Source organism: Pogona vitticeps, chromosome 2 (genome assembly GCF_051106095.1).
Source record: "Pogona vitticeps strain Pit_001003342236 chromosome 2, PviZW2.1, whole genome shotgun sequence".
In the NCBI taxonomy this organism is placed as follows: domain Eukaryota; kingdom Metazoa; phylum Chordata; class Lepidosauria; order Squamata; family Agamidae; genus Pogona; species Pogona vitticeps.
Genome location: NC_135784.1, coordinates 160,646,524 through 160,669,689, shown reverse-complemented (window position 1 = coordinate 160,669,689; position 23,166 = coordinate 160,646,524). Strand labels below are relative to the sequence as shown.

Genomic DNA, 23,166 nt, shown 5'->3' with positions numbered 1-23,166 from the left:
ACATTTTGTTTGTGGTCTATAAAGGTATCGCCTACTCTTGCATTTCAGTTCAACCGCACCCTTTCCAAGTCTGTCCACAACATTTGTGGTCTTCTAGACTCAGGTCTCTAATTCTGAAGAACAAAGGTCAGGGCTTTCTCCTTTCCCGTCGTTGCTGCAAGTGGTGCGCGTGTGTGAATTAAGCACCGAAGACAACGGCTCAGTAGCCACAGGAGGCCGAATCCCTTCCTCGTTTCCGCAGCAGAGCGAGACCAACAGCGATTCTACCTCGCCGCCTCCGGGCGGTGTGCTATCTATCTGCCACAATAACAGGGCTCCTTCCTGCATTACCACCTCCTATCAAGAGGGGGCGCTCCAGACATTTCTCTCGCCTCCGTGCCGCTTCTTCTATTAAACCGGGTGCCTCCTTGTTCGGATCCCCGCCCCTTCCTTTTTAAACTGGCCAGCGGTCTAGGGTGGTCTTTCTCCGGCGCAGGCGCAGTCTCTTCTTCCGTCTCTGAGCCTCCCGTGGGAAATCCGCCTCCCCAGCAAGATGGCGGCCTTCGGCGAGGGTTTCACGTTGTGTACTTTGTCTGGGGCTCCCGCGCAGGGACCGCTGGGGCTGGAGCCCGATGGAGACCGGGTGCTGCTCACGGACCGGGGCCGGACGGTGAAGCTCTATAAGGTAAGGGCCATTCCTTTCCCAGTCGGTCTTCTGCTCCGGACAAGGTGGAGGACGGCTCGCAAGCCCGGTGACCCGGGGCCATTAGCTTTGCGGGTCGCGGAAGGGCCGTGAGAATGTGTATTATCTGTGCAATTGAAATGCACACGTCATGTGTGTGTGTGTTGTTGTCTACTGGGACCTTATTTATTCTGTAGTGCTTTGTTTATAACGGAATGGAAAGCGGGGTGGATGAGGTGAGGTGGACGAAGCCCATCCAACACAAGTTATTTTTGATTTCATAGACACTGGCAGTTGTAGTAGGATATATATTTTATTTTCTTTCTCATTGAAAGCCGGTGGTCATGTTTCTGGCTCACCCCACACCCACCCACGGGGCAGTCTGGTCTTTTTTCCTAAAATCCTAAAGTTGTTTTGATCCAGCCACTTTTTGGGGTCCAGCAAGTTACACCCAAAGATACAATCTGAAGACAGCGAAACTATATACTGTATGAAAAAAATGGAAGAGCCACAGCCCTTCAGAAGAGCCATCTGTCAAGATTGGTTGGCCAGGTGTGGCAATGCCACCGTATTTCTTTGTGCCTTGACCCTTTTGTATGGGTGCGTTTTGGTGAGACTGTAGTCATCATCAGTGTTACCTTTCAAATAAAAGTAGGATTAGTTTATGGATCTGCAGGCAGCTTCTTAGTGGCCATGCCGTTATTCAACAGTAAGCTGTAAATTAATTTTGCTTTTTTCTTGTTTAGTTGTTAAGTCGTGCCCTCCTGTCTTCCACTGCCTCCTGGAGTTGGGTCAAATTCATGTTGATGACACTGTCCAACAATCTCGTCCTCTGTCGTCCCCTTCTCCTCTTACCTTGACACTTTCCCAACATCAGGGTCTTTTCCAGGGAGATTTCTCTTCTCATGAAATGGCCAAAGTATTCGAGCCTTAGCTTCAGGATCTGTCCTTCCAGTGAGCACTCAGGGTTGATTTCCTTTAGAATGGATAGGTTTGTTCTCCTTGCAGTCCAGGGGACTCTCAAGAGTCTCCTCCAGCACCACAATTTAAAAGCATTTCTTCGGTGGTCAGCTTTCTTTATGGTCCAGCTCTCACTTCCATACATCGCTACAGGAAAAACCATAGCTTTAACTATGCGGACCTTTGTTGGCAAGGTGATGTCTCTGCTTTTTAAGATGCTGTCTAGGTTTGTCATCACTTTCCTCCCCAGAAGCAGGTGTCTTTGAATTTTGTGGCTACTGTCACCATCTGCAGGGAAGGAAGGACCCCAGGCTAAACTTGTGCAGTCTCTTTTTGTCCTGCTGTACAGTTGAATAGACAGGTTCTAGCCGTGGCTCATGGACTTGAGAACTGTGTGCAGCTGTAGTTCAGGCTCCTTTCCTTTAACGAGACAGCAGTTAGGAAGGAATTGTAATGTGGTATATTAAATTATGTTGATCCGGAAGCATCATAACAGTAGATACTTTTTTTTAGGTTTCTGATCAAAAGCCTTTGGGTTGTTGGTCTGTCAAACAAGGTGAAACAATTACATGTCCTGCTGTGTGCAATTCGGAAACAGGAGAGTTCATTGTTGTCCATGATGACAAGGTATGGTTTCTTATTGATTGCGTATGACTGGAATTATGGGGAAAGCTAGCATATGGCACAAGCTTCCTGAAAATCGCAGCTTTCTTCTAGTCCTCTTGATGGGTGTGGCCTCTTTCTTTTGTCCCTCCCCATTTTATTGATTCTCTTCAGAAAGGTAGTGGTAGTCTTATTTTCCTGTAATACTTCCCCTTGTAGGAAAAAAAAGTAAAATAATTGATAGTTGCTCATGCAGTCCCTTGTGAACCTGTATGTTGGTGCAGCAGAAATTAAATCTTGTTTGTATTTTCGAAACAAGGAAGTAATTTGATCTTGAACTGAGTGGCTTCATCTTTCCAACTAACATTGTAATTCTAAGTATGCTTCATTTGAAATCAGCATGATTTCTTTCCATGGAAGCTATATTAAGATTGAATTGCATGCTGCCTTTCCTATGGAAGATGAGTCTTTTGTTTACAAAGATCAGGCAAGAAACCTTAAAAGCAAACTACTGTATAATGTTACCTCCCTTTTCCTCTCCCACTTTGAAATTCTCTTGAGGATATATTAAACTGGCTTCTAATAGCCAGAAGCTAAGACTTTTTAGATGTAGCTGTGCAATTTCAGCACAGATCAGGAGATTTCAGTTGGTAGTGTGGGTCTGTTGCGGTTGAGCTCTTTGTACATTATGGCTGAAATCCTGTTGGTATAAAATTATGCTGCATAAATCGTCCTAGAACGAGCTGGAATTTTCAGCATGAATACATTACTGAAACAGCAACGTCTACGTTGGCTCGGGCACGTTGTGAGAATGGCTGATGGTCGGATTCCAAAGGATCTCCTCTATGGAGAATTACTGCAGGGAAATCGCCCCAGAGGGAGACCGAAATTGCGATACAAGGACATCTGCAAGTGAGATCTGAAGGCCTTAGGAATAGACCTCAACAGATGGGAAAACCTGACATCTGAGCGTTCAGCCTGGAGGCAGGCGGTGCATCACAGCCTCTCCCAATTTGAAGAGACCCTTGCCCAGCAGGCCGAGGCAAAGAGGAAGTCACAAAAGCAGCAAAACCAGGGAGCCAGACAGGGGACAGATTGGATCTGTCTTCAGTGTGGAAGAGATTGCCACTCTCGAATTGGCCTTCTCAGCCACACTAGGCGCTGTTCCAAGTCCTCCATACAGAGCATGTTACCATAGTCTTTCGAGATTGAAGGATGCCTAAATCAAATTAATGTCATCTGGCAATGGAAATCTTTAATTACTGTAAAAAATTCCCTGTTCCCCTCAGATTCTGAGGCTCCTTTGGGATCCCTTTTGCACTTGAGGAGCCTTTGGATATCTTTAAATTCGGGGAGGAGAGCTTTTAACATTGGAAAATTGCCAGTGACAGCCTAATCCAGTGGTGATTTTTGGGAATCACAGGGTCCACCCCCATCTTGAGGCTCTCAAATGCTTTCCAAAAGCAAAAGTCGTCCCCAGGGAGCTTCAGAACCCGAAGGAGGGAAAATAGGATTTTTGTTCTTGCTGCAATTAAATTAAAGCTTCCTCTCACCAGATGATGATGTCATCTGATTTATAAGACGTAGATTTACACCAACAGAATTTCAGCCTATGAGTCTGTGCACATGAACTACAGTAGATCACCGCAGCTGTGCTATCCTAATTATCCATGTATTTCCAAGCTATGGTAGTTGAAGCAAACTATTGTTCACTAGATATCTCTATTTGTTTTTAAGGTTTTACAGATATGGAAGGAAGATGACACCAATTTGGACAAAGTGTTTAAAGCAACCGTAAGTTTTGATGAGGGGTTTTGTAAATAGAGGCAGCCTTCTGTGTGATATTTAAATAAAGACAAGGCTTCTTTTTTTTCAGTTGCTGCTGTGTATTCCATTTACATTCTTATCATTCATGCAAAACACAGATTAGGCCCATAGATCCCTTTTTGCAAAGAATGCTATCTACCCACAGGAAGTGTTTTGATTCAATAGAGGAGGGAACTAATTTTTGGCTTGTTCCTCAGGCAGCCCCTGTGCCACCTAAAATGTGGTGGGCCAGCCAGGGAGGTGACATTTAGGGAGCATGGGAAGCAGTGAAGACTGTCTCTTCCTTCCCTTCTCTCGGTGGCCCATTCCAGTGAAAGGGGACGTGGCTGCGTCCAAAAGAGATGATGCTTTATGCCCTACTGAGTCAAAAGATTTAACTGAGGAATTATCTTCTGCCAGGAGAGAGTGATCACCCTCTCTATTTCCACATAGCAACGCTGTTTGCTTTTCTGGGAAACATTTTTGTTTTAATTGTTGGTTTGATCCAGTGTTTCCCATCCTGGGGGTTTTGACCACTAAGGGTGTTGTGAAATGATTTCTGGGGAGTCACAAGTTACCTTATGTATGTTGTAGCCCTTGTTAAGTAATATCTTCCGTGATCTTTCAAAGTGGGATATTAAAGTTAGCATCTATGTGTCTGTATGAGAACCAGGCCGTTTCAGGAAAAAAGAAGCTTCTGTTTTTTGAGAAGGAGAACTTTGCCCCATTAAAAATGCCTTTTTATGCAAACATGGCTGAGGGGGACGGGGTGAGGCACAAGTTACTTGGCTATAAAACGGGGGGGGGGGCTCGACTCGAAGAAGACTGGGAACCACTGGTCTAGTCTGAAGTATATGTTAGATGCTGTCACTGAGTTGTTGCCATGCTTTTTCAGTCTAGTTTAAGTATTTGTTTTGCACACATGGCTTCAAATCCGTGAAAATATAAGGACTTCAGATTTATACAGATATATTTAGCTATAGAACTACAATTCAGTTGCAGCCAAGGTTCCTTCTAAGGTCCACTCAGCCTTCCTCTTTCTCCGCACACTGACAGCAATACTGTCGTTTTCAGCCCCTTTGGTTCTGGTTGCAACAGAACTCCTTGCAGTGGGGTACAGAATTGCCTGTGTGAGGGCAGAGCCCCGTCCAGCGGGGCTGAAAATTGGGGGGAACATTGATTCCAGCTCTTTCTCACCATAGCTTTCAGCAGTCAGTATTTTGAAAGCGTTAGTGTTTATGAGGATTAGTTACAATAATCCTGGGCCTTATTTATCCTCCCTCCGACCAATATTGTATATCTGAGAAAAACAACAACTGAGTTGTATGTGTGTGTTTTCCCTCCCTAGTTATCGGCAGAGGTTTATCGGATACATTCCCTCCCTCATACTGAGCCCCAGGTCCTATTCAAGGGTGGTACTGTGAAGAATTTAGATGCTTTGCTGGCAGCACCTCAGCAAGAGATTGAAAACATCCTTTCAGATGAAGTAATCAGGTAAGGGCTGCCACCTTTATAATCTAGACTTTCAAGTGCCCTCATTGAGCGATTTGAGGTTTCCAAATTCCCCAGCTCCACTTTGGATCCCACGTTGTCCCCTGAGAAGGGAGGAGTTATTAAATGTGGATCACCTGTGGACCGGAGCAAGATACAACACTGGCCATCTCTTGACGGAGCGTTGGGTTCCGGTAGCAATGGGCTATTTCTCTTTTCTACTTCAGATTCCCCCTTGGCCCACTGAAATCTGTTTGGAAGTCTGGGGAAATGCCCCAGAGCTGGTTTTCAAGGTAGCCTCGGTGAGGCAATAGAAGGGGGACAGATTCCATCACCTGAAGCAGTGACACCCGCACAACTCTACATGTACGCCCTTGGGTCTTTGATGTGCCATATTTGTTTCCATCCCTTCCCCCCAAGTTTCTCAAAGGCTATCTGCTTACCAAAGAAAGGGATATTGGGAAACGGGAAACTATTAATTTCCTATATTTGACCAAAATTAGTTAATTAACTTGAGTAACATGTATTGAGAGGGCTGTGAATTTTACTTCACATAACATATACACTATTTTATTAAGCAGTGTTATGAATTTCACTTTTACTGTAGTAATGATTGCATTACTTTTAGGTGGAGTGATGCTTTTATGGCAGCTGATCAACCTGTTATTGTATTTATTACAGAGAAGGTGAGTGTTAAAAGCTGTAAAATTATTGAAATAAGTTATATATTGTTATATAAGGACACTTACATCTAATATATATCTAAATATTGAAGTTTAATTTGCAATACAGTAGGACTGAAGTATCCATAGGAGATTGGTCCCAACCCCCTCTACCGAAAAAGGTGGATGTAGTGAAAGCTATAGTCTCTGGCTCCCTCTAATGGTCAATTCTGGTACATACACCCTGAAAATGTACAGTGGTGCCTCGCTTGACGAGGATAATCCATTCCAGCAAAAACGCTGTAGAACGACGTCAGGCGAAATAAAAAAGCCCATTGAAATGCATTAAAACCCGGTTAATACGTTCCATTGGGCTAAATACCTCAGCGTCCAGCGAAGATCCTCCATAGGGCGGCCATTTTCTGCTCCCTGTCTTGCGAAGAATCTGTCCTAAAGCACAGCGGGGAGCCATTTTACACAGCGGGTGGCCCTTTTGAAAACCCGACAATCTGCTGTTTTGATCAGCTGTTTTTTATCGTCAGGAAGCAACTGCTAGGACTATTGGGACTGTGTGTGACTGAAAGGAGGGCTTCCAACTTCCAACACCAGGAGAAAAACCACCCTGTGGTTTGTGTGTGCTGCAGCGTTTTGGCGAAGGCAGGTGGTTTTAAAACCTGCCCGGGATTGCCTGGCTGCAACATTTCTTCCCTTTTTCTCCTCTCCCCTTTTGCTGCCCCTTGTTTTAGTGAGGGCTTTGGCGTTGCTTTAGGAAAGGCTCAGATTCGCTCTCTCCTACAGTCATTTTTACCTCCCCCCTTCTTCTTGGAGACCTTTAATTCATAGCCTTTTCGTTTGCCTTGCCTGTTGGTTTTCGCTTGCTGCCACGGCGGCATTCCACTCCCTACCACTGCCTTTTTGTGCCGAGTCATTTTGGTCTCCCCCCCACACACACACACTTCTGGGAGATCTTTACTCTATAGCCCTTGCCTGTTTGGCATTGACTGGCTGCGGCGGCGGCTCCTCTCCCATTTAACTCTTGCTGTTACGGTTCTCTGTTGGTTCCCCCCCACCCCTTGCTTGCCTCCCTTGCTGCGGAGGTAGCAAATTTTTCTGCTCCCCATCCCCATTGTTGTGACACGTGGCCCCAGTCTCTCTCGCTTACTGGGTGTTGCCACGTAGGCAGCTAAAACTACGTAGCTGTAGGGCAGGGCAGTTAGGGCAGTGGTCCCCAACCTTGGGCCTCCAGATGTTCTTGGACTACAACTCCCAGAAGCCTTCACCGCCACCTCTGCTGGCCAGGATATCTGGGAGTTGAAGTCCAAGAACATCTGGAGGCCCAAGGTTGGGGACCACTGAGTTAGGGAACCTATCATCGTAAAGTGAAATTTCTCTATCTAAACATTGTTTTGCGATCGCAAAAACCTCATTGTACAGCGGATTCATCGTACAACGAGGTAATCGTTAAACGGGGCACCACTGTATAAATACATATTTCATGGGTGGACTATTTAGTATTTTCAGGCATTGGATAAGTGAATCAGCGGATACTGATCCTGCAGATGGGGGGCTCCTACTGTACTAAATTACAGGTGATGGCTTCATTTTTCTGTTTTCCATCGATAGCGTAATTACTCTGTAGTAGTTAGCTGTGAATGTGTTGCTTCTCTTCATCAATGATATAGCCCAGCCAAGTAAGCTAGAATGCTAATTGCATCTACATAGTCCATAGTTTAGCTTTGACATGCCTTCTATTTCTTTGACCAGGGTAAGTGCACCTGCACATTTTCTAAGTCGTTAATATTGCTTAATACCATTCACAACTTCTTCCTTTTGATGTCCTTTTGCTGATGTGGCTGCATAATACCAATTTTAATGCACATTTTCCCATTACTTCATGTATAATTGTGACTTCCAGAATTCATTTTGGTGTCTTTGTCCCCTCCCCACCCACAAAAAAACTTTTTAAAGTGATTAATGTTTTCTATCTACTTTTAATGTCTTTTTTAAAATTAGGACTACTTATCTGGGAAATGACTAAAATACCCTTTATCTTTAGGATATGAATTACTTCATATATATTCAGCAGCATAATCCATGCATCCTTCAGAAATTTAAACTTGAAGCAGGGAGTGAGTCTTCTACTCCGTTGAGTTTTGCCGGATATTTGAAAAACAAAGTTATCACGCTGCTTTGTTTATGTAAGTATTTACCTTGAATTATCTAGCTGGGCATCTTCCTTTGGTGGGAGTGCAGGAAAATAAGTACAGTACTGCTTGTTGGCTGTCTTTAGATATTAAAATTGTTATAAATAGGAGAATCATGTTGTAGTTTTTCATGGTATAATGTCACATATGTATAATCTTTGCTGTCATAGTACAGTATGTATATATCTAACTTGAGTTCACAGTGTGTGCATTTACATGCGATACTGAAATATGACTCAGGGGTTGGAATTTTATCCACACACAGCACATGAGGATGGTAAACTAGCTTGTAGGAAAACTATAATCTGGAAGCTGTTTTCTCCTACCATTGTGCCCCAGTCCATGGTTCATGCTTGTCCACTCTTTAAAGTATGCTTATTCTTGTAGTTCTAGATTACAGTTGGATGTTATATACACATAAAATTGATGTCTCAAACATTCTAAACTGCAGGTTGTTTGGGTTCTCTGTGAGATAACAAAAGCATGGGTTGAGGAATGTGAGAGAACAGCAGGCTTTAAGTCTGGACTGTCCCTATAGTTTCTGGCTTTGAACAAAAAAAAAATGTGGAGAAAGAAGACGAGGTTTTCCCAACTCCTTCAGACTCTCCAGTATGTGGTATGCCTGGGTTAGCCTGGATTTTGGAGAATCTTTTCAGAAGGAGAGGCAAGTGTGTCTTTGCTGCAGAGAGCTTCTCTGGAATCTGGTAGAAAGGGGGAAAGAAATGGCAGAGCACAGGAGTAAACCTCATTTTCCCTTTTGTAAGACTATATTCATAAAGGAAAGCTTGCCTTTTCTGTTTCAGCAATATTTTACAGATCCCAAGCTGTATTTAATGCTCATGTTAATCACTGTGTGATGCGATTCCTTTTTTTTACAGATTCAAATGGATGTGTTTTCAAGGTTCTAGCACCACTACCAAAGAGAGTCTCGGAGGAGGAACAGGTTTTACTCAAGTCACTTCTGATCAGGCTTGAAGTATCTGGCAGTTTTCTTAAAGGCACTTCAATCGCTGTTCTTGATAGAGATCACATTGCCATAATGGGACGTCTGGATTCACCAAACAGTAACGCTCAAGGTAACTCAGTGTCCGGGCTGGAGGAGTTCAGCGGAAGCAGAGAACCCTGATTGTTCTGCAGCTGGTAGATCAGGCCTTGTGGAGATAAGTTGTGCATCTTATAAAAAGGTGTGAACTGTATTCCTACAAACAGAAGAATAATTAGCTGGAATATCCGATGGATATTCCAGCTCCCTGGCAGTGTTCGGCTGAAAAGCTTTGATGTGTCAACTATGTTGTGCATGGACTGCCAGACGTTTTTGATCAGTTTCCAGGCAGCGTACCTAGACTGCAACTGTTGACAGGGAGACAGCATTCCATGTGATGCCTTTTGTTTTTCTTACTTGTAGATTGCTTTTCCATATGGAATATAAAGTTTCAGACACTGCAAGCTTCAAAGGAATTACCGCAGGGAACTACTGGCCAAGTAAGCTCTGATAATTGTCTCATCTTAATAAGCTTATTGCAACTAGTTCATAATAAAGTCCACGCACAGGGCATATGAATTAAGTATGTGTGTGTGAGAGGGAGAGAGAGAGAGAAAGCTTTTGGAGAAAAAAAATGCAGCACACAGCTACTAAATTGTTCCTCATTTCTCCATGCACTCACAAAATGCAACTGTTTGCACATTACAGTGGTGCCTCGCTAGACAGTTACCCTGCATGACAGTTTTTTCGCTAGACATTGACTTTTTGCGATCACTATAGCGATTTGCAAAACAATGATTCCTATGGGGGAATTTCGCTGGACAATGTTTGGTCCCTGCTTCACAAACCAATTTTCGCTAGACAACGATTTTGACAGCTCCCTTCGAACTTGCAAAACGGGTGTTTTCGGGACCTAAGTTTCACAAGACAGCTATTTAAACAGCTGATTGGAGGTTCGCAAAGCGGCTTTCCTATGGCTGATCTTCGCTAGACAACAACGATTCTTCCCCATTGGAACGCATTAAATAGGTTTCAATGCATTCCAGTAGGGAAATTCTTTTTGCTAGACAATGATTTAGCTAAACAGCGATTTCAGTGGAATGGATTATCATCATCTAGCGAGGCACCAATGTATTTTAAATCATATTTTAGTGTGACATGCGTAAGTTGCACTTCGTTTCTACTTCACATAGGCTGTCATTTCCTTTCCTCCTGTGCAGCCAAAAGGAGGCATTAGGAAAAGTTGATCTCTTCTTCTAGTGAAACACAATTCATTATTATGTCATAAGGACCTGGAATTGTGGTTAATAATGATGAGGTGGAGGATTTCTGTGGTCTGTCTTTTTTCCCCTGCAACCTATATTTGGGCTTATGAGTAGGTTTGAATATGTTTATAAGTAATTTGGTGAGAAAGACCAGATTTCTCATAAATGTGTTTGAACCCGCTTATGTGTTCAAATGTAGGTTGCAGAGAAAATATGAAATGTCAAAGAAATTTTCCCGCTAGTAATTATGATAGACTTCATAATTAATTGATTGAAATAAATGTGGTTCTTATGAATGCATTCAGTGCTCCAGACAACACAACAGCCTGTAGTTCTAAGCCTCTCCAGTGGTCTTGGCCACTCAAGAGGACGAAGGGAATGAAGCTATAGGTATGAGGCTTCATGTAACTCATTTCTGCTTGTGCACATTACCATGCATAATGGTTTAGAGTGCTGTGCACATTCAGTTATCTTACTGTTCATTGTCATCTGCTCTGCAAGCCTTTTTTTGTCTGTTTACTTTATTGCTCTGTTTTCTACTTCCTAACCATGTGCCTATTTATATTTTAGTGCTGGTGTTATGGAGACAAGCTCTTCATAACACACGGTAAGGAATTAGCAGTAATCCTGTATAAGTGTGAAACATCTTCCTTAGCTGCTGCTGTGGGGAAAGTCAAGGATGTGCAGACATCAGGTAGGAATTTAATTACAGAGCTTTGTGTTTGGCTTCCGCACCGACACCCTTTTTCACTAAAATGTTTCTGGGAAACCAGATAAAACTATTCCACCTAAACATTTAAATTAGGTTATTTTATAATAAGGCATCATGTCACTCAATGTGTCAGGTCTACAAATGTTTTGCTCTAAATTGTGTGTGTTTTGCATAACCAGAGAAAACATGAAAAAAAATGAGGGGGAGAGAAGTGCATTGTTCCTAGCCTTTTCTTGCTTTAAACCTGCCCAAGAACAATGTTTCCTTGTCAGATTGAAAGTTAAGGCCTATTAGTTTCATCATCATGTGCCGTCAAGTTAATTCTGACTTCTGGTGACCTTTTTTTAGGGTTTTTCAAGTAGAGATACCCAGATGTGCTCTACCATTTCCTTCCTCTGGGGGTGCCCTGGGACTGTGCAGCTTGCCCAAAGCCACACAAGCTGGCCCTTTTTTTTTTAATTTTAATTTTTAAATTCCCCGGTAGGTAATCGAACTCTCAAACTATGACTCTGCAGCAAAATACCTAAACCATTGACCTAGCCAGCCAGCTTGGTTTAACCAGTTCCAAAAAAATTCCCACTTGGTTTAAGCTCTTTAGCATCACTCAGGTTTATGGCACTTAACAGAGGAAGCAAAAGGGCAGACCTCTTGGTCAAAAGGGTTTATGGTCTGATTGTGGTTCGTACCTGCAGTATAGATGGTAAAGACGAGGGGTTGAAGATGACAGAAGTAAGGGGTGAGCTGAGAGACTGCAACGGAACACTGTTGGGCATGGGTTCACGGGGTGTGTGTGTGTGCAGCGGCTGAGATCTAGGGGAATAAGCCAAAGACTTAATGGAAGAAGATTTGCTGTGAAGATTCTTCCCCATGTGTAATTTAGATAATTTTCCAAACAAAGACTCTTAGGGATTGGCCATCATAGTCATGTTTGTTTTGTTGGAAGCCATCTGGCTGAATGGCAAGATAGAATACTCCCTTCAGTATTCAGATATTTATTATTGATTGAGTAGCATCATTGATGTATATTTTTATTTATATCCAGAGCCTTTAACTGTAGGGTTATTCAACTGCTTACAGCTCCCGCACGTCTTACACTACAGTGTTGTTTCTGTTAAGAAACCAGAGAATAGAAAGGGATCTTTTGCTCTCGTTACACCGAAAAAAGCACTAAGTGGTAAAATAATTAGGAGTGCAAATAGTAATGCTCACATGGTTTAAATAGAATAGGATAGGGTGGTGCTTGTCTACCATCAGTTCACTTCTGTCTTGAATTACTTTATGCATAGAAAACTCTGCCATAAATCAGAATGGACTTAATAGCATATTTTGAATTAATGGCTGAAATCCTGTGGCTACAGGTTATTTGGAATTCAATTTCTCTTCTGAAGGTCCCAAAGCACCTATGGAATCCCTTTGAGAAGCTATTGGGTGCTACAGGATGAGCAAGGGAAAGTCTGTAATTACTAAAATTGCTGCTACAAATAATCTAGAAAAAGCAGCCTTTAATTAAAGGCTGAGGAGACTGCCTTTTAGCTTGAGGACTGAATTAGGTTTTGGCAAAGTTACCTAGAAAAACGGCATGGCTAGTGGGTAGAAGCTCCTTGAGCTCAACACAAGCCAACTCTTTATGCATTACATATGATTATATTAGGTGTGAACTTGGTCTAAGCATGCTTCTGTTCACTTCAGGCTTGATCCAATCCTGGCTGTTCTAATGGCGAAACCCACCAAATATTTAGGAACACAGTTGAAATTAAAACTGCTTGTGTTGGGTACTCTTTATGCATTATAAACATAGTTGTAAGCAAAAGCCCTCTGGAATATATGACAAATGCTTCTCTCCAGTGGGATTCTGACACAGAAGAGGAAGATGATTGGAGAAAGGGATTTATGTGAACTGAATGGCCAATATCCTTTTGTAGAAGTCCCCAACTTTGGGCCCCGAGATGTTCTTAGAGTGCAGCTCCTAGAAGCCTTGACCTGTGCTGGCAAGGGTTTCTGGGAGTTGCAGTCTAGGAACATCTGGGAACTTAAGGTTGGGAGCCACTATCCTATTGGATACTTACACATCTGCAAGAGGAATTTTGAAAGTTGTTGCAGGTGATTGACAAGGTGCTGAGAAGGAAACCAATGAGCCGTCCACACGTCCTCATTTAGCTGCGACAGTTTGCATAATTCTCCTTCTGCCTGCTTGAGTATAAAGTAGGATTCTGGCCAGGGCGGACTATAGAAATTGAGTTCCTTGACCAGCCTTATATAATTGCAGTAGAATCACATTTTTTTAAATATGCACATAAAAGTTATAGCACCTTCCAAAGACATCTCTGTGTATGTTTCAGTATGCCAAACTAAAATGAAACCTAAAAACAAAAGTATTGTAGATGGATTTATTTCAGCGTGAGCTTTTGTAAATTACAATCTACTTCAAAAAATGTCAGGGAAATAGATTGTAACTCCCAAAAACTCATCCTGTAATTACTCTGTTAATCTTTGGGGTGCCACAGTACTTCTGTTTTTATATTCATTTTCATTTGAGTAGCAAATACAGTTTGACTCTTTCACATGCATGCTATGTATATTTTGTTTCCAGGTGTTAAGCCCGTCTCTGTGAATTGGAATGTGCTTCCCGAGGATGATTTGATAGGTGCACAGGCCGATCAGCCTGCACTTGGCAAAAGTGAAGCAAAAAGGATGGTATGTTTGTCCTATGGCTGCTTCCTCTAGCTTCCTTAACTCTTACTACAAACACATTACAGGAGCAGGCTGTGAACAGCTCTCAGCCTTGCAAGAACTCCAAACCTATTGCTTTTATACAGTTGATAGTGAGCAACCTTACTGAATAGCTGCCTCCAGCAAACCAGTTTTCCAACAAGCAAGGAGGGAGCTGGTCCTTGATTTTGGCAAGTAAGAGAGGGAGGTTAAATTGCAGCAATTAAATAAAAAAAATGCAGGGAGGGATTGTTGAGAGGACATTTCTGCTCCGTGATACTGCCATGGAATCTTTCCACCTCTTGGGAAATTCCCTTTTCCCACTTAACGAATTTCAGGATGAAATACATGTCTATCCTTTGGAATGCAGACGTGCCCTGCCATTAGACAGGCAAATATGTGTGTGTGAACCATAGGTTTCAAGCATGGTCTTTCACTCATGACTGCTGTGTTAGAATATTAGGTATACTACTATATGCATTTTGGAATAAGCCCACTTAAAGTGTAGCTTATGAATAAAACATGTATAAGGGTAAATCCTAAATTGGATTAGAAAGCCATATACCTGCTTTACACAGAAGGCCCGGTAAGATTAGTGTAGATTGAACCCGGTAGTTCATTGTCAGACAGTAATTTCTGCCCATATCTGTTTTGATAGCTAAAGAGAGATGTTGGTTAATAAACTTAAATGGACTTTTCCTGCTATAAAAGCCACAGAGTGGTGTTTTCTCATCCTGAACTTTTCTGTCCACCCTGTTGAATGTTAGCATTTAAAAAGGCCAGACCAGGTGCATAAATATTGATCTTTCCTTTATTAAATTTTTAATGTCATGTACTACAACACTCTCCACTTTAATGTGCACAGCAGAATACAGAACAGAATATGCCTTAACCCTCAAACCAAATTTCTGAAACTGTTCCTAGTCAGAGTGGAATTGTGATAGGACTCTCATTACTATTGAAGATGTTAGCATTACTTGTTTAGCTTTCATGGAACTTCGGGTTGTTTTTGTCAAAGAATCTTACTTTGTATGTTAAATATTGCAGTTGAGGACAAGAAGGGGCATTCAGTCGGAGACTCTAGCAGTGGAACAACTTATTTTAATGATCAAGGTAAATATGAAACATCCTTAAAGTGAAAGCAGGAAAGCGGCAGTGGAAGCAGATGTGAGTTCTAGCTAAAGTTATATCCATTGAATCAATTAGGGTTTGGTAAGTCATCCCTTAAATTCATTCCCTTGATTCATTGGGTCTTTTCTAGTTAGAATTAATAGTAGCCTAGGCATTTTTCGGGTGGCATCGATTTCCTTTTTGAGATCTTGGTATATCTTTCATGTGTGAACCAGGTGAAAATAGGAGAGAGGTGAGAAACCTCTCTCACACACAATTACATAAAATCTTTCTTTTTTTCCCCAACAGAACAAATTACAGTTAACATATGTGAATCCTGTAGTAGGTGTTATAATTGAACTTACATTGATTGAATCATTAGAGAAGTTTAAATTTTTCTCGAAGCTGTAGAAGGCGGGTGGGTTTGCCAAAACAGATTCCAAGCAGAATTCCTCCACAGGAGCAAAAGCGTTCTGTGAACTGGACCACTCCAGGAAAGCATATTCCAGAACCATCCCGTTGTTTGCTCATATTGTAGATATTCTTGTTAAAAGGCAGAATCTAATTGCCAGATGCAGTTCAACTCTGAAGTCTTCCACAATAGTACATAGGTGAGAGATAGTGCATTAGCTGCTCCATGAATAGGAGATAACAATTGGAGCTTGTATAGATCAAACTCATGTATTTCTTTTGCAGGCTAGACTTGCTATAGAAAATAGTTTATTTGCAGACACTGTAGATCCAATGAAAGTAGCATCTGTTTAGAGTTCCAGAGCTGAAGTGCTGACATAGTTTTATTATTATTTTCTTTCTTTCTTTATTTACCGTTATTTAGAAGTTGAAGTTGAACTAATAAATAAAATATGTTTACCTGCCTTTCTCCTTAAAAGGACCCAAGGCAGCTTACAGCAATTTAAAGACAATATTTAAAACTAAAAGCAGTGAATATACAAATTTTTTTTTAAATTAAACAAGTATTGTATTTAAAATGGCCAATAAAATCAATATTAAAAACCCATTTAAAACAAGAGAGCACTATGGTCCATTTAAACTATATATTTCATTTTAAAGATATAAAGGGAGAGAGATTAATTATTTTAGACAAACTGAAAGTCGTTTTGTCCAGGTTTTAAGTATGAGGGAGAGGAAGTACTTTTAATGTAAATTGCAGTGGTTTGGTTGAGCTCGATACTGTATTCGCAGCTGGCTCCACCATTCTGGTAGTGTGTTAGTTCAATTTAAGGCAACATTACTTCTTTAAAAATGTAGTGCCGAGAATCTTGTGAATGGTGAGTGGAAGAAGGCTTATGAGAAGATGCTTCTTATTCATTCTTATTCAGGATTCTTCCCAGAGTACAATTGAAGAGAAGGTGACAGTGTTTTTGTCCAGTACTCAGATGCCAGACTTCCAAACATCTGTTGGGCATGTGGCATCCGCTCTTGTGACCAGGTGTAAAGCGGAGTTGTCATTTTATCCACGTGACTGCCTGGTGCAGCTAATCCAGACACAAGGCCTCTCTTACAGGTGACTGATAGCTCTTGCCTCATCTTTTCTGCTGAAGCACAGAGAGTAGAAAAATGTTTATTTGTTTGTTTGTTTCTTTATTAGATTTTTACCCCGCCCCTCTAGACCATGTCTACTCGGGGCGGCTTACATCGATAAAAACATCATTATATCATGGATAAAATCACAAAAATACAGTTATAACAATTAAATTCCAAACAAGATATTGCCAAGATGGCGTGACTTAAAAAAGAGAGAAAAAAGAAAGAAAATATATAGAGAGAAATCACTTAATTGACTGGAGGGAAGGCCTGCTTGAACAGCCAAGTTTTTAACTGGCTTTTAAAAACACCCAGCGAGGGTGCCAGCCGAATTTCGGTAGGGAGGGTGTTCCACAGCCGAGGGGCCACCGCCGAGAAGGCCCGGTTTCTTGTTTTTTCCTTCCAGGCCGCCCTCGGCGTCAGACCCCTCAGCCGTCCCTGCTGGCTATGTCGGGTGATCCGGGTAGATCTGGGTGGAAGAAGACGATCTGCCAAATATTGAGGTCCCAAACCATTTAGGGCTTTATATATAATCATTAACACTTTGAAGTCAGTGCGGAAACGGATGGCCAACCAGTGCAAGGCAGCGAGAGTGGGGGAGATATGCTAATATTTTCTCACCCCACTAAGTAAAGCCTGGCTGCCGCATTCTGGACCACTTGAAGTTTCCGCATCAACCTCAAAGGCAGCCCCATGTAGGGTGCATTACAATGGTCTAATCTCGAGATTACGAGCGCATGGACTAGAGTAGTGAGGGCCCCCCCCATCAAGATATGGTCGCAGCTGAGCAATCCGCCATAGATGGAAGTAGGCGGAGCCATTGTGGTGGTTGTGGTGGCTGTCAGAATTTGGTCTCTTGTTGAACTTCTAGACTTCTGGTAACCTCCGGAAAATGTTTATTGAGGGGGAGTTAATATTGAGCAAATTACTTAAATCTCTCCGGGGATTAACTGCTTATCCTGTGCCCTAGTTTGTGCCCAGACTTGATGACAGTTGCCTTGGAGAAAACAGATGTGCACTTGTTACAGCTGTGTCTGCAGCAGTTTCCTGACATCCCAGAAGCAATTACTTGTGCTTGCCTGAAGATTTTCTTGAGGTGAGTATCAAAGTAATTCTATGCACTTGATCCTTCTTCAAACATTTTTACTCTGAGCTATTGGAACTATTATAGTAGCTCTTGAGCTACTCCAAAGTAATATTTTGGAGCTACTTCATGCCATACAGGTATTGCATTGGGGGGGGGGGAATCATAAAGGAAATGAAGGATAGTACTTGAACTGCAAGATAATTATCAGCATTTTTCAGTTGTTCAGCCAATACTAATTTGACTTGTAAAGGGAAGTTTCTTAACATAAGTGAAGTGTAAGAACACACACATGCACACACACGCATGAGTTCAAATCATCTTCCCAAATTAGGATTATTTTTTTAAATGTCACAAATATCTGTTTTGTTAACATTCTTTTTGTTCTTTGTAGCATTAGTGATGATCGTCTTGAAACAATGAATGTGAATTTGGATTCTGTGGCAGGTTGTGTTCATATTGAACACAACAATACAGTGGAGAAAAAATCTAAAGTTATACAAAATGGCTTCAGTTCTGAACCACTGGAGGAGGATGGTTGTGACCCGCAATTAGCCGTGAAATCTCATGTGACAGACACAAGTGAAAAATGCCCTGTGGGACCACAGAAGGCAACATTATTGTATCCTTTACTGAATGAAGAAACAACTTGGGAGAAATTGTCAGTTTGAATTATGAACTACACAAAATACTTTGATTTTTAAAATGTTGCTGTTGGAAAACCTTTGGGGTAGGGTGCAGATAGAAATCCTAATATATGTTGATCCTCAACATTATTCTCTTAATCATGTGCAGAAATACCATTCTTCAGTCAGCATACAGTGAAACTATTCTTTTGCCACATTTAAAAGATCTATCTGCAGAACAAGTCATTGTAAGTAATTGGCTTCTCTTTCCAAGACACATTGTGTTTCTTTTTCTAAGTAGGATGATTCTTGCTTGATCATTCATTTGGCAAAGCTGTCACTTGACTATCTTGTGACTTTTTTGGATTAGTGTCCGATAATAGAAAATGTGTGTGTGTGTATAAAAATATCTAAATTATCCACTGAATGATCTTTCATCTGTCATTAATTCAATGAAGTCTCTTTCATCTTCAGTGATGTTATATTTTAAACTTTCAGTAGTGGTGTAAATCTTAGCCTATGTGTGTAATGAAGGTAAATTGATGATTTTCTACAACTGTTATGCAGATGTAAGTAAGAAATGAAAATAAAATTGCTGTGTGGCCTTAATCCTGCTAGATTCAGGACTAATATTTTACTTCTTCATAGGATACTGTACGGAAGATGTAGATTTGATGACATTTGAATCATGAATCAGTGCAGTGAGATGGGCTGTTGTATCCATGTTCCTTTCTGTCTGGAACACAGTCAACATGGTGTAATGATTTTGGGGGATGTCTGAATTGAGTAGTTTTAAGGAATGTGAGAAACAACTAATTGCTTTAAAGTGGTTGGTTGCAAATACAGATCTGTTGGCCAATATCCTGTTCAGGCTGACACTATATAAAGTTACAGTGGTACCTCAACTTACGAAAGGCTCTACTTACAAACATTTCAAGTTACGAACGACTCCGTTCACAAAATTTTGCTTCGACTTGCGATTAGAGCCTCGCCTTACAAACGAAAAAAACTTTCCTGCCCTTTTTTTGACCCAAGATCATCTTAGGTCAAAAGAAGAAAAATTCTGCCCCTAGTGGTAGAGTACGGATTAACTGGCTTTGTGTTAGTTCCTATGGGAACTAATGCCTCTACTTGCGAACAGCGCCTCGACATAAAAACGAAAAATGGCCGGAATGGATTAAATGGTTTTCAGTGCATTCCTATGGGAAATTTTGCCTCGACTTACTAACTTTTCAACTTACGAACGCCGTTCCAATACGGATTATGTTCGTAAGTCAAGGTACCACTGTACACTGGTATAAATATGTCGGGGCATTACACCTGGTAACACAGGATTGTTGTGTACAAAATGCATGTATGTCATGCACTTGCGCAGTTGGTCATGTCGCCCCAGCATAACTGATTTGTAGTGCTCCAGTAGGAGTGCTGACGGGAACATACTTCTGACTCAATTGTGCGCAGCCTTGAGATGTGCATACGTACAGGATTTTAACCAGTTCTTTAAAAATGGGCATTCAGGCATCTCATTTTATTTTAAACTTTTTAAAAAATATTTTTCTTTCTAGTTATTTCTCCAATATTTGCAATACCTGTATTTGAAATACAGTGAAAAGGCTGCCACAGACCTTCCTGGAATATCTTGTGTGACCACCAACCAGGTAAAGTAAAACATGAAAATTAGCTATATATTTTGGTGGTAGGACCATGACAGTCCTGGTTCAAGGGTTTCCTTGTTCTTTCGTTCAAGAGAAATTATCTCTGCATTTGCGTTCCTCCGTTGCACACTTAACACATTCAGAATCAATTTGTTTCTTAAAATGAATAAGGATAGTTGTCTGAACGTGGTAGATGGCTTTACTTTGCTGTGTAATACTTCAGCTCAAGATTTGAGATAATGCCTTAAGCAGCAGAAATGGCAGTATAGAACAAGTTGCTCCTCTTTACCATGATTACAGGATAAATATCCTGTCTTCTTCAAGTTGCTGGCAGTATAAATGACATGGGACTGGTCTGTTTCTCAATTTGGGGCAAAAGACATTGTCTATCAACAATGGGAAGCAATTTAACATTTGTGAACACAATAGCACTGTTCAGCTACCTTTTCTCTTTTCGCAAGTTGCAGTCACGAATTAACAAAATCTGGTCCATACCACCGATCTTTGTCAACTATACTTTTTGTTTTACTTTAGTTTGGGTCTTGTTATGAATGTGATTGTTTTGTTGTTATATAATAAGAATATTTTTAAAAAATAAATAAGGAAGTGGTTGTATGTAGGAGGTATTCTTTATCTTAAGAGTTTCTGCCCCTAAAAGCACTTGGTTGATTTGGTTACTTTTAACTAGATCTACATTGCACACTAATGCATTCATAGAATTATTGGTGAAATTATGCCGGAAGTTTCAATTAATTTTCAACAACCAAAATTATATTGCTGTAGTAAATAAGCTACACTTAAAAATGCCAAATATTATACATTCCTTTAGAAAAAAGTGTCGTTGCTAATCTATGCTTACATTCAGTCAATAGATCATCATTTCTATGTACAAACTATTTAACTGTTCATGATTTGAGTGTAGCTACAATGGAAACATGACCTATAAAATAGAGCAGACCCCAAGGTATGTAGCTTATGAATTACCTATGAAGGATGTTTTCTCCCCTCTCATGGGGGGGTGGGGTGAAATCTAGGTACTGCAGCAGGAATGAAAGGTTTCTTTTACATGGCCTTTCAGATAATGGAAACAAATGACTTGTTAAGTTCCCCAATTGCAAAATGAAATCTGACCAACTGTTACGAAAAGTTACATTCTGTAAAATGTTATCACTGTAAATGTAAGCTTGGGTTTTTGGCCACACATTTAGTAAAATTCTCTTTTGTTATTGGGACTGACTTCCATGTAAAAAATGTGCTCAGTATTGTCATGTCGCATTGTTAAGTTTAACAGAGCTTGTGACTCTGGCTTGATTTCAGGTCATGGACTGGATGTGCCTTCTGCTAGATGCTCACTTTACAGTTATTGTGATGTTGCCAGAAGCAAGAGGGCTGCTTTTCAACCTGCACAAGTTTATTAGAGCCCAAGTAAGTTTCCCTTTCTTTTGTTGCTGCAGCTATCAATATAGGGTAATATTTGTCTCTGTGGATTGGGATGAGTAACTTTGCTGGACTGAGGGGACAGATTTATGCCCAGTATCTTAAATGGGATGCATCAGGCTCTGAAAGGCCAAAGATGATTAGATGTCCACTTCCAGCTTTGATTTTTACAATTTGGGGAGGTTCTGGGTTGTGGAGTGATTACCTCTCTTCTCATACAAAAGAACCAGTTCTAGCATAGCTGGTGGCTGATAATGGCCTGGAGGCCGAACTTTGCCATACTCCTGATGTAGGTACTCTACAGAAAACTAGAAAACTACAGTAGTTTGCTATGTGCCAGATTTTGACAGCAGTTACCTTTTGTTTTCACAAATGGTGTTTTGTTAACATTCATATTTAGATACAGCCCAATTTTTTTTACTTTCTTTTCATTCTCCAGGTACGGTTTTACTCAGAACTCAACAAAATTGAAGGAAGCCTTAAACATTTACAGAGAATCCAGCGCCAAGAAGATATGGGGTTATATTCTATCGAAGTTCTTAAACTTTTTTGAACTTGGCATACTTTGCATAAAATTATTATTGTCATAAATTTGTTGTGGCTTTTGAAGATTCACTTATTTTCGTGCTAGTATGTATCAAGAAAGAGGGAAATGAGAAGTTCAGCACAAGTACTTATTTAGAAGGTGGACGTTCTCACAATGAAGAGCAATTATAGTCAGAGTTAGCAACTGGGGATCCTCCAGTAGTGGTTGGACTGGAATTCCTATCATCCTTCGCTATTGTTGAGGTTGCCTTGAGCTGCTGGGGGCAGCAATCCAGCAAATTGCCAAGGGACACAAGGTGCCTCTCCCCTATCAAAACCTGGGGAAATGGTTCACTATTCATTTCATCATTGCAATGGAAACTAGGCAAAGGTTGCCATTTGGAGAATGGAAACTTAATTTGAAACATCAGTCACTGGGTTGCAATTTTATTTGGACAGTATTTGGATATTTGGTAGATATTCTACAGCTGAAGTTTGGACAAGCACTGTTTATATCTGAATCAGAAAATGGCAAGGTTTATTTTACAAAATACATTCGCATAGGCAGCAGTAGCTTCATAACACAGAACATATCAGGCCAAAAACAAAAGAAAAATAAAGGAGACAAAAACATTGTGGCACCTTAAAGACTATCTGCTGTATTTTAATGTGAGTTTTCATGGACAAGTCCGCTTCCTTTCTTTGGTTTTTGGCCTTATGTGCTAGCACAAAGATAGCTACCTCTTCTAAAAATACAATGGGAAATCATCACAATAGTTAGCTCTTGATTTCAATCTTACAGAATTTGCAGATTGTATCCTCCTAGAGGCCTTACTCCACATCTCAAGTGTCATTGGCCTTTCAGCCAAAAAAGCTTTGATTGCTCCTTAAACTGTCAAAGAGCTATGAGTGATTAAATATGGCTGATTGAGGAGAACATAAGGGGATTCATAATGGCATTTGAAACATGTCTGGCTGTATTGCATAGAAACATTTTAGATGTCTTAAGAGGGTGTTTATCATCTGCCCTGCAGAAAATACTCTCCTAATAAGCAAACTGAAGGGATGGGAAGTTCTCAAGTTGACCTTTCTTCAAAATGATGCACTTTCATCATCCTGAAAGAGGTCA

General features: G+C 41.0%; 1 protein-coding gene across 2 annotated transcripts; it reads left to right on the top strand.

Annotated features, from left to right (window-relative positions):
• Nucleotides 1-459: 459 nt before the first annotated feature.
• Nucleotides 460-22,103, top strand: NOL11 (nucleolar protein 11). 2 transcript variants are annotated; one of them, XM_020782289.3, is made up of 18 exons: nt 460-664; nt 2,135-2,248; nt 3,962-4,018; nt 5,379-5,524; nt 6,150-6,207; nt 8,240-8,381; nt 9,266-9,463; nt 9,793-9,869; nt 11,205-11,328; nt 13,937-14,040; nt 15,103-15,168; nt 16,506-16,690; nt 17,681-17,806; nt 18,189-18,416; nt 18,590-18,668; nt 19,986-20,078; nt 21,393-21,500; nt 21,952-22,103. In XM_020782289.3, the coding sequence occupies exons 1-18, from the start codon at nt 533-535 to the stop codon at nt 22,063-22,065; spliced, it is 2,151 nt and encodes a 716-aa protein (XP_020637948.3). In that variant the 5' UTR covers nt 460-532; the 3' UTR covers nt 22,066-22,103. The 2 variants fall into 2 exon arrangements, with proteins under 2 accessions (XP_020637948.3, XP_072847120.2); XM_072991019.2 differs by lacking the exon at nt 15,103-15,168.
• The last annotated feature ends 1,063 nt before the right edge of the window (nt 22,104-23,166 follow it).